This window comes from Hypanus sabinus, chromosome 7, assembly GCF_030144855.1.
Source record: "Hypanus sabinus isolate sHypSab1 chromosome 7, sHypSab1.hap1, whole genome shotgun sequence".
Lineage (NCBI taxonomy): Eukaryota > Metazoa > Chordata > Chondrichthyes > Myliobatiformes > Dasyatidae > Hypanus > Hypanus sabinus.
The window spans coordinates 145,921,611-145,936,988 of NC_082712.1; the positions used below are offsets into that span (position 1 = coordinate 145,921,611).

Below are 15,378 nucleotides of genomic sequence, written 5' to 3' on the forward strand. Positions count from 1 at the left end.
AAAGTGTGATTATATTATCTTTAATTTATTTTTATTTTGAGATACAGTGCAGAATAGGCCCTTCTGGCCTTTTGAACTGCATCACCCAGCAACACCCCCCCCCCCCCCCCCCCAAAAACAACTTCCAGTCCGGTTTAACCCTACTCTAATCATGAGACAATTTACAGTGACCAGTTAACCTACTCAGGGTATCTTTGGATTGTGGGAGGAGGCTGGGCACCCAGAGAAATCCCAGGTATTCCAATGGCAGAACATGCAGACTCCTAACAAATGATGTCAGAATTGAATTCCAGACTCCACCTCGAGCTGTAATGTGCTTTTATTGTGGAGTTTGTAATGAAGAGAGAATACAGTGATCATCCTTATTTCCACTCAAACTTGTTTTGGGGGGAAAAAAGATCAGCCAGTTCTAATTGTCTCTTAACATCTTAATTGCATGAGCAAAACATCAGTTGGCAGGAAAGGCCAAGGTGATTCTTTTGCATCATGATTTGGGTAATGTACTTGTACTCTTGTGTTTTGCCCATTTATGTATTTTGGATGTTTGCCCACTATGTCAAGCTATAGCTGCACGTTCAGAAATTCTAGTTTTGCTACCGTCACAGTAAACATTGGGACTGTATTTCCATTGATATTCATGAAAATATTTTAGATTGGCAATGTAGAATCTGACCTATCAGTAAAGAGTTCTTAGATAAATTTAGCTTCAAAATGTTTATTGGTTTTCCCTCAAACAAACCAAAGTGCTAGATGAATTCAGCAAGTCCTTTAGGTTACCTTTTTCCCAGTTATTTTTGATTTTCTTGCCTTTTTGCGAAGTTATTCATAGTTCCTTATAAGATTTCGACATCTTTCATTTCTGGCTGTTCTGTGAGAACCAGGGATGTGATTTTTGTTTGGGGTTATTTGTCTGGGGATCTTTAAATCAGAATCTTCATTCATACAAAATCAGTCGTGAGCAATTGTCACCAATCAGTGCAGGGCAACAGAGAGAATTTTATCCACCCTCCTCTCTCACCTCCATCCTGAGAATTCTGCTCTCCATTCTAACACTGTCCTGTTGCCAATCTGACCTAACACAAGAGAGCATTATGATTTGGCCTTTTGTCATGATTTCATTAAATTTGAGTCCGTTTAATTGGTATAAGTGTTAGTATAGCTTCTTGAAGATATCCTTTGTTTAATATTTCTCATAGAATCTGTGTGACTTGATTATAGTCTAGAATTTTAGAATGATAAATTGCAATAGAACTAGTGATGTCCATATGAAGAAGAGTTATTCAAATATTGTATTTTAAAGCAAATTATACTTTGCACACTAAGTCATCAATGAATAGAATATAATTAACAAGCACCAAGGAAGTTGTTAAGCTCGTTACTTATGCAGTGTTTAAAAACAAAATCGTAGAGATGCTCAGGCAGTATCTGTGGAGACAGGAACATTTAATGCTTGAGATCAGTGACTTCCATCAGTACAGGAAATGAAAAATGTTAACTCTTTTTCTACAGACATGGTCTGGCCTAATTATCTCCACTGTTTGCACTGACTTTTTTTTACTTTTCAAGTTTATTGCTTCTGGTTCTGTTCATATAGAGCATAAATCTGCAGTAGAAACAACACTTTTATTTCAAGCTTGCTTGCTTGTTCATCAGTAGCAGCAATATTATCAACAATATTCTTTTATCATTAGGTATTTACAGCAAGTGATGCGAATTAACTTCACAAGAGAATCGCATGTTGGAACATTCCACAAACTTCTTGGTTACAACCTGCCTAAGGAACTCGAGAAATTAAGGTAGGGCTTTGAAGTGAAAATGTGCTCTAAGAATAAAACAGTAAACACTACTTGTGCATAATTAAAGTCTCCAATATTCAGAATGCTTTAGGTGGGGAGATGAAGCACATGCTGGAAAGGAAAGGGATGATGTTTTTAAAAACAATTCATATCATAATAAGCTACTAGAAATACTCAGCTGGTTAGGCAGGATCTGTGACCAGGGAAGCAGTCAGGTGTTTTGGGTTGACAATATTTTGATAGCTTGAAGTGTTAACTTTCTCTAATTAAGAGAAAGTGGTAACTATATTTACATTGAGAAAGTTGGCCAGAGTGCTTTAAATTGTAAAATTCTTCTAAAAAGAACACTTACAAATTGGAATAATTATACTCATTTTACCAGCTGCATCTCAAATTAATCAGTATTTCAGTACACTTTGACTGCTGATGAAAATGAAGTTTGAAGGAAAATAAAGGAAATGTAGAGTGAGTTTAAGAATACTAAGAATAGGGTGTGCAATTGCTACCATGCCACTTACTGCCATATTTTCCCCCTTCTTTCTTTAGGTCTTTGCTTCAAGCAACTCCTTCACCAGTTGTCTTCTGTCACAATGACTGTCAAGAAGGTCAGAATATACCCTGCACATTAAACTAACATTGTTTCATTTGTCCAAGTAAGATGTATAGTCTCAGATATTTGCAATGTCTGTTTAGACAAAATTGTGAAACTTCTCGTTTTAAATTTGAGGACAATTGTGTGGAAAATGGAGGTGTCTTATGAGTTGTAACAGATTTGCAGGAGAGTCATGCTGTTTTGTAATCTAATTTTGACTTTTCATCCCAGGAAATCTTCTGCTGTTGGATAATGCTGAGAACTCAGATCAGAAACTGATGCTGATTGACTTTGAATACAGTAGCTACAATTTCAGGTAAATGTAATGCTACTTTAAAAGTAGCTGTAATTAATTGAAGATATTTGTGCTCTAGTACTAGATATTAACTATATTCTGATGTTAATAACAAGACACGTCATTTAGATAGATGACCAGAACTCAAACTTGTGCATTAAATGACTTTTTCAAACATTTACTTAGGCTTTTCTGCTCATCTCTTGAATCATTAAAAATAAGAAGTTTTTTTGCCATGATCATTAGTTTCAAATATTTGATCCCCTGATCCTGAAGTCTTTGATTACTGCCTGAGTCTTTCAACAATTCCCATAATTGCTTTGAAGATGTTACTGGAAAAGACCTTGTGCTTGTTGGGAAACTGTTTACTCTAAGCATTTGGGATAAAAATTTGGTTTGTCAATACTTTTTATTTATCACAAGTAGAAGTGTAAACTTTAACATTACAAGCATACACATTCACATTTCCCACGTGTGGTATGCCAGCTGACAGTGTGTTTTTCACTCTTTTTCTATCAGTGTGCTTTTAACACGAGGTTAAGCAGAATGAGAACCCTGTGCCTGTTTTGGTTGAATTGATCGTCATTGAATATTTTGGTTGTGATTCATTTCTTTTAAGCACTGCCATGATTGCTGCCTAGGTGGTTTATATTTAGAGTGATCTGCAAGGCAACAAAGTGCTTCATTTGCGATCGGGCTTGTGCACAGAGCAGTTTCTTGCCTATTGGTTATCCTTTCTCTTGGCTTTGACCACACTTGGAGAAAGAACAGAAAAAGGAGCAGAAACTCTGCAGAGCCAGGTAGACGGCTGGAGTAGAGGTGGGAACACCACATAGAACAGTACAGGAACAGGCCCTTTGGCCACGATGTCTGAGCTGAACCTGATGCCAAGTTAAATTATTTAACATATTATCATTAGTAGAGGTTCAATTCCTCTGCAAGGTCTTTTGGGCATGGTGAGGTTAAATATTATAACTTTTAGTTGTGCAAATACCAGATCTCGGTTATACTATTTTCCTCTGTCGCTGATGGAACTAGTAATTGTCATGTTTCACAGTTGGAGAGCATCACTTGGATCTGCAGATCCATTTCAACTTCAAAGCAAGGAAATTTTAAAAATTGATCAGATGCATAAATGCTATTTACTCGAAAGAAGATGTCACTTTGAGTAGCTTGACCAAAATGTTCCATGCTTAAATACAGGGTGTAAAATTGTTACTTTGAAGGTTACCTAGGGATATGAGCATATTTTTGCATGCAGTGTTTAAATTCATCTTGTTAACTTAAACTCCCCTTAATTTGCAAAGGGTAATGGTCTCTTTATTCAAGGTTTATCATTAAGAAAATGGAGCTAAAACAATTCCCAAACCTTCAACCTTTTCAGGCTTTGCTAGACAAGGAATCACAAATTAGACTTTGGCCACAATATCCTAGCATTACCTAGAAAATATGCAGCTGCTTCCCTTTAACTTCAATACATTTTAAATCCATATTTCAAGAAATCATGACATTTTATGCTGAGATAACAAAAAATGACATTAATCTAATTTGTTTTCCATTATAAAAGTCACACTCTCTGGTCAGATTCCCCTACCCGTTCCCTTGCTATTTAATATTCTTCTTTCTTGGGCTGATAACCAGCTTCCTTTCACTCTTTAACAAAGACATCTAGATTCTAGTTACAGTTGTAGAAACCTTTCCAGTACTTATTTCTAGCTGATGACCAGTAACTGTAAAGTTGCTTTTTGTCTTGCCGTAATTCTTGGCCTTTTCTTTGTTCTTCCAGGCTGCTGTGTGAATCAGAACCAGGCATGTTCATTATTTATTTGGAGCTGAGATTCTAGCTCCTCCTCCTCCCTTTCTAGTTATTCTTTTATTTCTATCCCCATGGTTCTGCATGTTTGTGCCCGACCTATGCACACCTGCTACTGAAAACCAGTATCCATCGTTTAAACCTGCAGTCTTGACAGCTGTATCATTTTCCCAGTCATCTTTCACTTGCCTCGTTCCTGTGCACTAATTACATTCCTCAAAGGATGTAGTAGTATTAGAGGCACTTCAAAAGAGATTGGCCAGGCTAACTTACTTGAAAGATTGGGGGATTGAAGAATAAAGACATACATGAAAAATGTATTCAGTTAATAATTTTTTATTATTATAGAGGATTTGATTTTGGGAATCACTTCTGTGAATGGATGTATGACTACAACTGCGATGAATATCCGTTTTTTAAAGCTGACATCAAGAAATACCCCACCAAAATGCAGCAGGTATGTCTTTAAGTACTGCAATTTCAAGTATTCATTTTAATCCTCTGTAGACAAATTCAAATTATTGTATTCAGTTTACTTCATTCCTTGGTATAGCATTCAGTGATACTGCATCATTAACCTAAAGCTAATTTATGCATACTAAGCTATATGCATAAGTTTAATATACAGAGATGAGCTATAATAACGAACTATAGTTCAGTGATGGTGTTATAATCAGAAATCTGCAGTCCTTGTGTATTATTTCTAGACTGCTGCATTCAACATGAATTTTAAAAAGTTAAGATGTTTTTAAATGGTCCCTGTATTACACTGCATTGTTGGGACTTGTCTGATATCTATATTCTCATCTGAAAGATTGGGAGAAATAGGTAGGACATGCCCCAATACCAGCAGTTCATGCATCTATATCCTTGGTCCAATGAAATGGTTCCTCTTGTCTATAATACATGATAGATGTCAACCAACCAGTGAATTTGGGCAGAACTAAGGGAAGGCTAAGAGCTAGAAGCAGCAGTAAGCCATCTGGTCCATTCAGCTTAATCTACCGTTCGCAAAAACATCTCATTGCCATTTTCCTACGCTATCTCCATATCCTTTGATTACTCCAACATCGCAAAATCTGTTGATCTGTTTGAATGATCTGATTACCAAGCCTCCAGCCAAGATTCATGATCCTGAGAGAAGAAATTTATTAACTGTCTTAAATGTGCTTATACTTAGACTAGACCTTTGAGGCACAAGAGATTGTATTTGTGGAAATCTAGAGCAAAAAAGACATGTCCTCTAATCCAGGTAGCATCCTGTTAAATCTACTCTGTATCCTCGCTAAGCTGCCACGATCTTTCTATAATAAGACAAACCAACCTGAACAAGTGCGGCTTAACCAGAGTTTTATTAAGTTGCAACATTACCCTGCGGCTCTTGAACTCAGTCTCCCAAGTAATGAAGACTAACGTACCATGCACCTTTTAAACCACCCTGTTAGTATACCGAGCTGGCCAGTGATGCAGTGGCATCAGTACTGGGTTTTGACGTGGATGGTCCTGTGTTTGAATTTGGCCGGGTCCCAAGCTGGACAGCAGCAGTATCTGCGGAGAAGAAAGGCCTGGCAAATCTACTTCTGTATCTTGCAGAAAAACCCTATGGTCAACTGCACTCTAGAACAACAATACTTTCAGGGAATCCCATTTCTCTCAAGTCCTTACAGTCTTAATGTATTTTCTGTGGTATTAAATATGACTACTGCCAGCTATAAAACATAACTGATGGAGTTCAACCTAGATAAGTGTGAGGTGGTTCATTTTGGTAGGTCAAATATGATGGCAGAATATAGCATTAATGGTAAGACTCTTGACAATGTGGAAAATCCAAGGGATCTTGGGGTCCGAGTTCATAGGACACTCAAAGCTGCTGCGCAGGCTGATTCTGTGGTTAAGAGGGCATACCGTGGGATTGAATTTAAGAGCCAAGAGGTAATGTTGCAGCTATGTAGGAACCTGGTTAGACCCCACTTGGAGTACTGTGCTCAATTTTGGTCACCTCACTACAGGAAGGACGTGGAAACCATAGAAAGGGTGCAGAGGAGATTTACAAGGATGTTGCCTGGATTGGGGAGCATGCCTTATGAGAATAGGTTGAGTGAACTCGGCCTTTTCTCCTTGGAGCAACGGAGGATGAGAGGTGACCTGATAGAGATGTATAAGATGATGAGAGGCATTGATTGTGTGGCTAATCAGAGGCTTTTTCCCAGGGCTGAAATGGTTGGCAGGAGAGGCCATAATTTTAAGGTGCTGGGAAGTAGGTACAGAGATGTCAGGGGTACATTTTTTTTTAACACAGAGTGGTGATTTACGTGGAATGGGCAGAGGTGGAAATGGCAGGGTCTTTTGAGAGATTTCTGGATAGGTACATGGAGCTTAGAAAAATAGAGGGCTATGGGTAAGCCTAGGTATTTCTAAGGTAGGGACCTGTTCGGCACATCTTTGTGGGCTGAAGGGCCTGTATTGTGCTGAGGGTTTTCTTTGTTTCTATAACTTTTAACAGTCTCTGTGGAAGACACTGGGGTGCATCTCCCTGTATCTACATTGGCAATAGTGCAGTATTAATCCCAAAATGAGCAACAAACATTGTTATTCCTTAAACATTTATCACCCTCAGACTTGCCGTTAGTTATTTTGAAGAGTCTTGATGAATTGTCTCAGCGGAAACATTGACTCAGTGTTCCTCTCTGTAGATGCTGCCTGACCTGCTGAGTTCCTCCAGCAATTTGTGTGTGTTGTTCCGGATCTGCAGTATCTCCTCCAATCATTTGTCTTGCAATTACAGTTATAAATAAAATTGCTACAGCTGGAGGTGGTAATGGGGAAAAGCTCCCACTACCCATTAAATGTTCCCAATGGCGTGCACCTAAAATAGCCTCCACGTCCAGCTCCTGGCATGCACGTGTGGCTTAGCTACTAAGCCCAGCGGAACCATTTCTACTGACAGGAGAAGGGGCAAAGGTGGATTACTGCTTCCAGTCACTTCAGACAAATGGGGCTAATTAGCCACTGTTGGCAGCAACTCCAGGAGAAGGAAAACTCTGATCTCAAACCTCCGCTGTCTTACAGCTGTACCCACTCATGGCGAAGCCTTGGGTAGTAAATCCCAGGGGGAGCGAGGGGAATCCGCAGCTGGAGTCTCTAAGGCAGTCCTGCATGGAGTTCAAAGCTGAATGGCAACTCCTGTGATGCTGCTGGTACCAAACTGTTGGTGTCTGCTGTTCCTTTGGTTCATCAGCTGCATGGAGAGGGGGAGCTTGCTATGTGCCAACAGCTTGCTGCCCACGCTTGCGTATTTAGACAGCTAGAACAAAACATCCATGGTCAACTCTGACCGATGGTGGCCTCAGTGAAGAACAGAATATTGTTAAAAGTTAGAAGTAGATTTATTAAAGTACATATATTTTACCATATATAATCCTGAGATTAATTTTCTTATGGGCAATCTAAGTAAATATACAAATTAATGAGAGACGGACAATGGGATGGGGAAAAACAACCAATGTGCAACAGACAATAAATTGTGTAAATACAGAAAAAGTAATAACAAATAATTAATGAATAACATGGTCATGAGATGATGAGTCCTTGAAAGTGAGTCCATAGGTTATGGGAATTGTTCAGTGATGGAACAAGTGATGTTAACACCTCTGGTTCAAGATCCTGATGGTTGAGAGGTAATAACTGTTCTTGACCTGCTGGTGTGGGTCCTAAGACTCCTGTGCCTTCATCCTGATGGCAGCAGTGAGAAGAGAACATGGCTTGGGTGATGGGTGTCCTATGCAATGCTTCATGAGATGTGCTTAATGGTGGGGAGGGCTTTATCCATGATGGAGTGGACCATATCCACTAATTAGGCTTTTCTGTTCAAGGGCATTGGTGTTTCCATAATCAGGATATGATGCAACCAGTCAATATACTCTCTGCCAAACATTTCCAGAAGCTTTTCAAAGTTTTAGATGACATGCTGAATCTTCACAAGCTTCTGAGAAAGTAGAGGTGCTGATGCACTTTCATAACGACATGCATGCTGCACCCAAGACAGATCCTCCGAAATGATAACACCGAGGAATTTAAAGTTGTTGACCCCCTCCACCTCTGATCCCCTGATGAGAACTGACTCACGGACCTCTGGTGTCTTCCAATTAAAGTCAATAGTCATCTTCTTGATCTTGCTGACATTGAATGAGATGTTGCCAATCCAAACTGACTCGGGTCTGCAAGTGAGGAAATCGTGGATCCAGTTGCACAAGGAGGTATTGAGGCCAAGGTCTTGAAGCTTACTGATTAATTTTGAGGGTATGATAGTATTTAAATTCATGTTATAGTCAGTGTAGAGCCTCTTGATACATGCATCCTCACCGTCCAGATATTCCAGAGTTGAGTGAAGAGCCAATGACATAGTATTGAAATGAAGTGTGTTTTTTAGTTTAACATTGGATACTTCTGCTGTTTTTAATAATATTGCATTTTCTGACAGCTTCATTTTATTCGAGCTTACAATGCAGAGCTGCAGAATGACTGTGAAGTCATAAATGAAAAACAGATTACAAAAATGGAGGAACAGATGCTGGAAGAAGTAAATAGGTGAATATAAAAATCTATTACATTAGCCTTTGAATTGACTTTCTACGCACAACAATTCAATGGACATGATCGGTACAAAGGACAGCTTTTGTATTGTATGGCTCGCTCTGCAGCTTGCTGATTATGAATTCTGATGGTTAAACCAAGCCTCAGTGAGAGGACACACTGAAATAATTGATTAAACCAATAACCAGCCCTAAAACTGTTAATGTGAAAATATTGTCCATTTATTATCATGTTCTGTGCTGGGTTAAGAGCTCCACGCCAGTATTGGGGGAAATTGACATAGTATTATTTTACCTTGGGTTATACCAAATTAGTGGATGGAGTGTGGAAATAGGGAAATTAGCTGTTTTTACAGATATGAACACTTCTGAAGATCTGGTTAATCTATCTTTGATAGAAACTGAAATACGACATGGGAAATAACCTTAAGATTCATAGAAATTTTTTTATTATTTTTGCTCAACATAACAAAACCTTCAATTTCCAGATACGTTTGCATTTCTTCCCCTCACAGATATCAGAACATTTCCATAAAAATATAGATATCACCACAACATAGAAACATAGAAAATATAAAAACATCCTTTACAAAAGCCCTTATTAGTATAGCAGATAGGTTTACATCTACATACTGCAGAAAATTTTCAGTTTCTTTTCCAGAAATTATTTAAGGTTCATTGCAATTATTTAAGACTACTTATGAAGCAATGGAAATGTGGCCAGTTAGAATCACTCTAGTGAATTTAGTGATTTGGAATTTTTAATCCATTCTGACAAAAGATAGCCAAGTGGAAACGAATGTTTCTATCAGTTTTAACTTGGCAGTCACAAATCCTCACCAAGCCAACCTGGGAAATAAACATTTTGTTATTTTATAAATTTTCTTGAGGCTCAGAATAGCAAATATCTGAGATCCATGATGTAATGTTGAATCTGCCTTACTACAGACCAGAATTGTGATTCCCAACTGAGCCTTCAGCAGGTCATCTGAAGGAGTCAGTCCCAGGTCTCGGCACGCTGTCCTCCAAGCTCATCCCCTCCTCTTCTCACTATCCTCGTCCCTCTCTCGCCTCCATCCCACTATAATATAAACTCCTGCACAGAGTTAAAATCTCATGTTCTTTGAAGTGGAAGTATTGTTAGCTCATAGATAGGAATGCCCATTTACTGAGAGGGTGTTGGTAAATGCTTCTGTTCTGAGTTAATTATAACTGTTGGCTCTTATGGAGTCATCTTACAGAGTTGGCAAATGGAGAAATAACGATCTAATAATGATTTGCAGGTAATGTGCAAATCAGCACAGCCTGTTTCTGTGCTGTCGTGTTTTTACGGCCATTGAACAACATTGAAGCATAGTTGTAGCATTAGTGCGAGTTCTGCCCATTTCTAAGTATGAATAGTGATGTGCTGCTGAAAGAGTGCAGTAAGTGGAAAACCACCACTACTTCTCATTGCCAACCAAAATTTATGGTTTGCAAGTTGATTCCTGACCCAGTAGTTGCTATGCCAGCCACTGTTTTCTGCCACTCATCCTGTAATCAAAGTGTTTCCTGCAACTGTATTAGCTTCAGTGCTGAAACGAATCCCTCGGTTACTTGAGAAATTAGTTCTGGGAGGCTGTGCTTGTAAGCAACAACAATGTGCATTTACACATTACCAATGCTATGCCAATTACGGGCTTGGAGCCAGCTGCAATTCATAATTTATTCCTGAGCAAAATCAATGTACCAATGATAGGATGGCTACTAATTATTTATCCTGAAAGTTTACACCAATAATGCAAATGCATCTGGACAATAAGGAAAAACTTCTTCTCCCAGAGAGCGGTGGGGGTGTGGAATGCACTGCCTTGGAAGGCAGTGGAGGCCAATTCTCCGGATGCTTTCAAAAAGGAGCTAGATAGGTATCTTATGGATGGGGGAAATCAAGGGATATGGGGACAAGGCAGGGACCGGGTATTGATAGTAGATGATCAGTCATGATCTCAGAATGGCAGTGCAGGCTCAAAGGGCCGAATGGTCTACTTCTGCATCTATTGTCTAATGGATATTAGGACCCTTAGAAGACCATCTTCTGCTACACTGGTGTGATTTTTATTATGTTCTGTGTTGCAACGTTTATCAGCCAGTTAGGAAATGTTTCAACCTTTTGTGCTCAATTGAGACAGGATGGTTTTCATCCAAATAGAAGAACTGGATTCAAACTTGTGTCTGTTGCTGGTAGTTTTCAAACTCATCTTCTGTCACATTAGGAACTCATTTTACTTCATCCTCTTAAAAATGGGGTTTCAACTACTGAATAACTGCTGTCAAGTTTTCAAAATGGTTTTTAAGATCTAAAATGTGTGCTGTTGCCTTGTTTAAAATGCACAGAGATAAAGCAATGTAGTTACTGGTGCCAAAGCAAGCATCGAAGGCCATTCAGGCCTTTGTGCTCATCCTGGCAATTAATCAGATCTATTCTTATCTTGTTCTCTTGATTGACTTGATTTTATTTATTTAAAAAAAATCTGAATGTATTAAGCAATAGAACATTTTAATTAGAGAACCACAAAGATTCATTGCTCTGTTGGTGACAATTTCTTCTCATGTCTGTTCAACTTGGAGTTTGCTGTACCTCATCCGTATAAGAATTTTGTGTGTTGCTGGAAATTCATATCATGATGGACAACTTCTGTGGAAACAAAAATGGTTATTCTTTAAATAGATTTTCATTATTTGGCCTTGATAAACTTGATCGAGAAAATGGTGGGGTGGGGGGGAGAAGAGAAGCTATAGAAAGTAAAATATAGCATTAGCAGGCAGCTCAGTAGCCATTTTTTTTAAACAAGCTCAATGGTATTTAAATACTGTGAATAAGTGTATTTGTGGAGAAACCATTAAGATAGGGTTTTTTTGGTGATGCTGAATGATGCAAGATAATCAGGTCATTCTGTGTTAAATCTGAGATCAGTGAAGTGCCCTATCATATTTCTTTGTGGTTCTATATGCAGTATTTATACATTATGCTAGGTAAAGCTCTTTCTTTGTGGCCATACATCAATGGATGTGAAATTTGAATAATGTGTTTAAAATTTGCAGATACGCACTTGCATCACATTTCTTTTGGGGCCTATGGTCTATTATTCAAGCACGGATTTCAACAATTGAATTTGGATATTTGGTGAGTACAATATTGTCATTTTCAGTGGGAAGTTTAGTCATCAGTACACGTAATACATATACATTGGAGCAATTTTTATATCTTGAAGACAAGTGAAATCAAAACATTATAATTTTAATTGTTGAATATAATTCTTTCTTCCACAGGAATATGCTGTTGCAAGATTTGAAACCTATTTTGAACAGAAGAGGCATCTTGGTGTTTGAAATCTAGTGGATGATCCAGTGTGTGAAATGAAGACGAAGGAAGAAAAGTAACGCTGGCAGGGCCAATTAAGGAACGTCGCAGCAATATCCAATAGAGATCTGGCTGTGGGTATTTGATTCATGTGGTAGAACATGGATTTATAGTGTTAAAAATCAACTTTATGGAATGCAAAAAGTTATGTTTACTTTTTAGAGTTGCTTTATAAATAGAATTTTAAAAAGCACAGTAATGTATTGTTAAATCAATACTAAATGGTTAATTAATCCTTTAACTGGAGTAATTTTATTTGCTAGATATTTGGTGAACAAAATATTGAATAGTGTACATCTAAAATATTCTTCCAGCCTGAAAATTTGACATGTATTTTTAAAAGCCTTTTTTTACATTACTCTTCTGTTTTTCAGCAAAGCTTATTTTTTAGGTAAAGTAACTGTACAAATGAGCCATACATAGTTGATTTATTTGTTGGAAAACTTACCTGTAAATGTGGATTAAAACATTCTGTAATAATTTATTGCATACTAATTGGGAAACAAAGCTGCTGAAGTTAATTTTGTATATACACTATTGTGTAATTTTGCTTTATTAATGGTATAAGGACATCTAACTGATATTTGAGCCATATAGGGCAACGGCACCCAAATCCTATTGATTGAAAAGCTAGAGGTTTAGCAACCTGGTGGGATAACTCTTTAAATGCTTGTATCTTCCCAGTCATCTCCAAATAATCTTGCAATAAGATGGTCCGAGCTGCTAATGAACCAGGATGCCTTTCAGTGTTCTTTGCTGGTATTCATATTGTTAGATCATTTGAACTTTTAAGTGTAGCCCTAAAGTGAGATATTCCATCTCTGGTGTTTAGCTAGTGCAAATACCTATGTTTATTTTGGACTTCAGTATAAGGGTGGAAAATTGTGGACACAAATCTAATAAATGGAAAGGTGTTATGGACAGAACTTGATCACTGAAATGGGACAATCATTTCTGATATAATGAGCTGGTGTAGTTCTTAAAAAATCATAATTTAGGAAATAAAGCTTTGGCTATTTTGATTTTTTTCCATTCTGACATGTCATACATTTGGACTCTTTTTGAAAGAATGTGTTGCATTTATACTCTTTTATATAAATAATACTGTAGTGTGAATAAATATATTACATTTTAATGGTTTTGTAACAGGAGTTGCAAATATAGTAAATGATTAAGCTAACTCAAGTTTTCAAAGTTCAACATTGGCAAGACTCCATTAGAGGTGAACAAGCAGGAATTTGTAAAAAGGCAGCTGTTCATGCCAGAGTAGAATTTCCAATCCAGAAACATCACTTTTTAGCATTTATTTGGATCATACACTTCTTAGTTTCCAAGCCAATCAGATTGTGAATCTCTGTACATATTGAGTAACGGTGACACGTTTATTGGTAATTTAGTATTTTACTTATTGTCTGTAACTCAGTTGGCGTGCTCACATAGGTCAAATAAGCTAACATCTGACTTCCTTTGTCTTGATGCCACGGTACTGTATGTTTTGCAAGAGATATGGTTAAGCTCTGAAATTCAGACCAAAGGCAAAACTCATTGGAACAGGATAGTTTATAAATTAATGTTTCTTGTATGTGAGCATTAAAGCTATTGTTGAATTATCTAGGGTAAAACATTAATGAAGCTGATGCTAAAAGAAAGCTAATATGTACATATGTTTTGTACATGTTTTTGTACCAGCTGATGGTCACCAGAATAGGGTTTAACTCCTCATACCAATTGAATATCTTACCAAGATGCAGACACAAGCCGGTCCAGTAGAGCTCTAAAACCTAATTTTTAAGAGTTTTGTACATCTAGTTGTTTAGATAGAATACTGTTTGAAATGCAATTACCAACTTAAACTATGCCAACAAAACTAAGATTGCAATGTAAAATTTCGGTACAGTATTCCACTTGGTAGCAGTGAATGAACTTATGTTGATTTGTCATTGAGAGTCTAACTGCTAATGACAAATCAACCATGTTACCTTCGTACAGTACTTCTGCTTTACTAGCCAGTCCTGCCTTTTCTGTAAGATAGCATAATTGCACTGGTGGAATTGCAGTATAAGCAATCAAAATTTACCTTGTATGCTGAGGTATTGATTTTGTTTATTACTGTAAAGAAAATGTAAATGCTTTTTATAATGCAGTGATGTTGTGTGATAAGTTTATGTTAATGCCAAATCAGTTGTATTTTTGTAAAATGTCATTGTATGCACAGTATATGTATGGCATCAAATCTTTTAATAAAGGTCTTTGCTAACGGTGTAAGGAAATATGAATTGAAGAGTATGTATTTTACTGTCTGTGCCAAAGATTTATGAATGTAGATGTTACATTTAGGGCAGTTCTTGTAATGAATGCTTAGCTTGTAAAATAACTCCTAAGTGGATGCAACCTCATGATCAAACAATGTTGGGAGAAGGTGATAAAGTAGAGATGCTGCCCCTTCATCAATCAGGTATAATTTTAGCTTGGTTAACTAATGTTAAACCGATGTGATTTAGCTGCCAATTAATTCGCATTTTGTTGGCAATGAAATGTTGCCAACTTAAAGTCCACAGTAAAGTTTTATGATCGGGGTGTAAAATATTTAAATCTGCTCCTGTGAAAATAATGTATACTGTCATCTAAATCGAGTACCATAATAAAGCTGTGTTTGGTATTACCTCTGAATGTAGAACAGCACAGTATAGAAGCAAGCCATTTGGCCCACACTGTCTATGCTGACTGTTATGCCAAGTTAAACTAATTCTATCTGCTACACGTGGTCCATCTCTTTCCAATACATGTTCATGTGCCCATCTAAGTACCTCCACCACTCTCCCGGCACTTGCCCCTGGGATCAGCACATAATTAGAACTACAGCGTGGTGCAGGTCCTTCCAGCCCAACAA

The 15,378-nt window shown here is 37.6% G+C and overlaps 1 protein-coding gene across 4 annotated transcripts in view; it reads left to right on the forward strand.

The window, feature by feature from the left end:
• chka (choline kinase alpha) overlaps positions 1–14,764 on the forward strand; it is a 52,046-nt gene extending 37,282 nt beyond the window's left edge. For all 4 annotated transcript variants that reach the window (XM_059975906.1, XM_059975907.1, XM_059975908.1 and 1 more), the window contains 7 exons: positions 1,692–1,796; positions 2,343–2,401; positions 2,620–2,704; positions 4,845–4,953; positions 8,977–9,083; positions 12,170–12,251; positions 12,398–14,764. In XM_059975906.1, coding sequence (XP_059831889.1) covers positions 1,692–1,796; positions 2,343–2,401; positions 2,620–2,704; positions 4,845–4,953; positions 8,977–9,083; positions 12,170–12,251; positions 12,398–12,457 — 607 coding nt within the window. In that variant the 3' untranslated portion in view covers positions 12,458–14,764. The remainder of the gene's footprint in view (positions 1–1,691; positions 1,797–2,342; positions 2,402–2,619; positions 2,705–4,844; positions 4,954–8,976; positions 9,084–12,169; positions 12,252–12,397) is intronic.
• Positions 14,765–15,378: the final 614 nt, after the last annotated feature.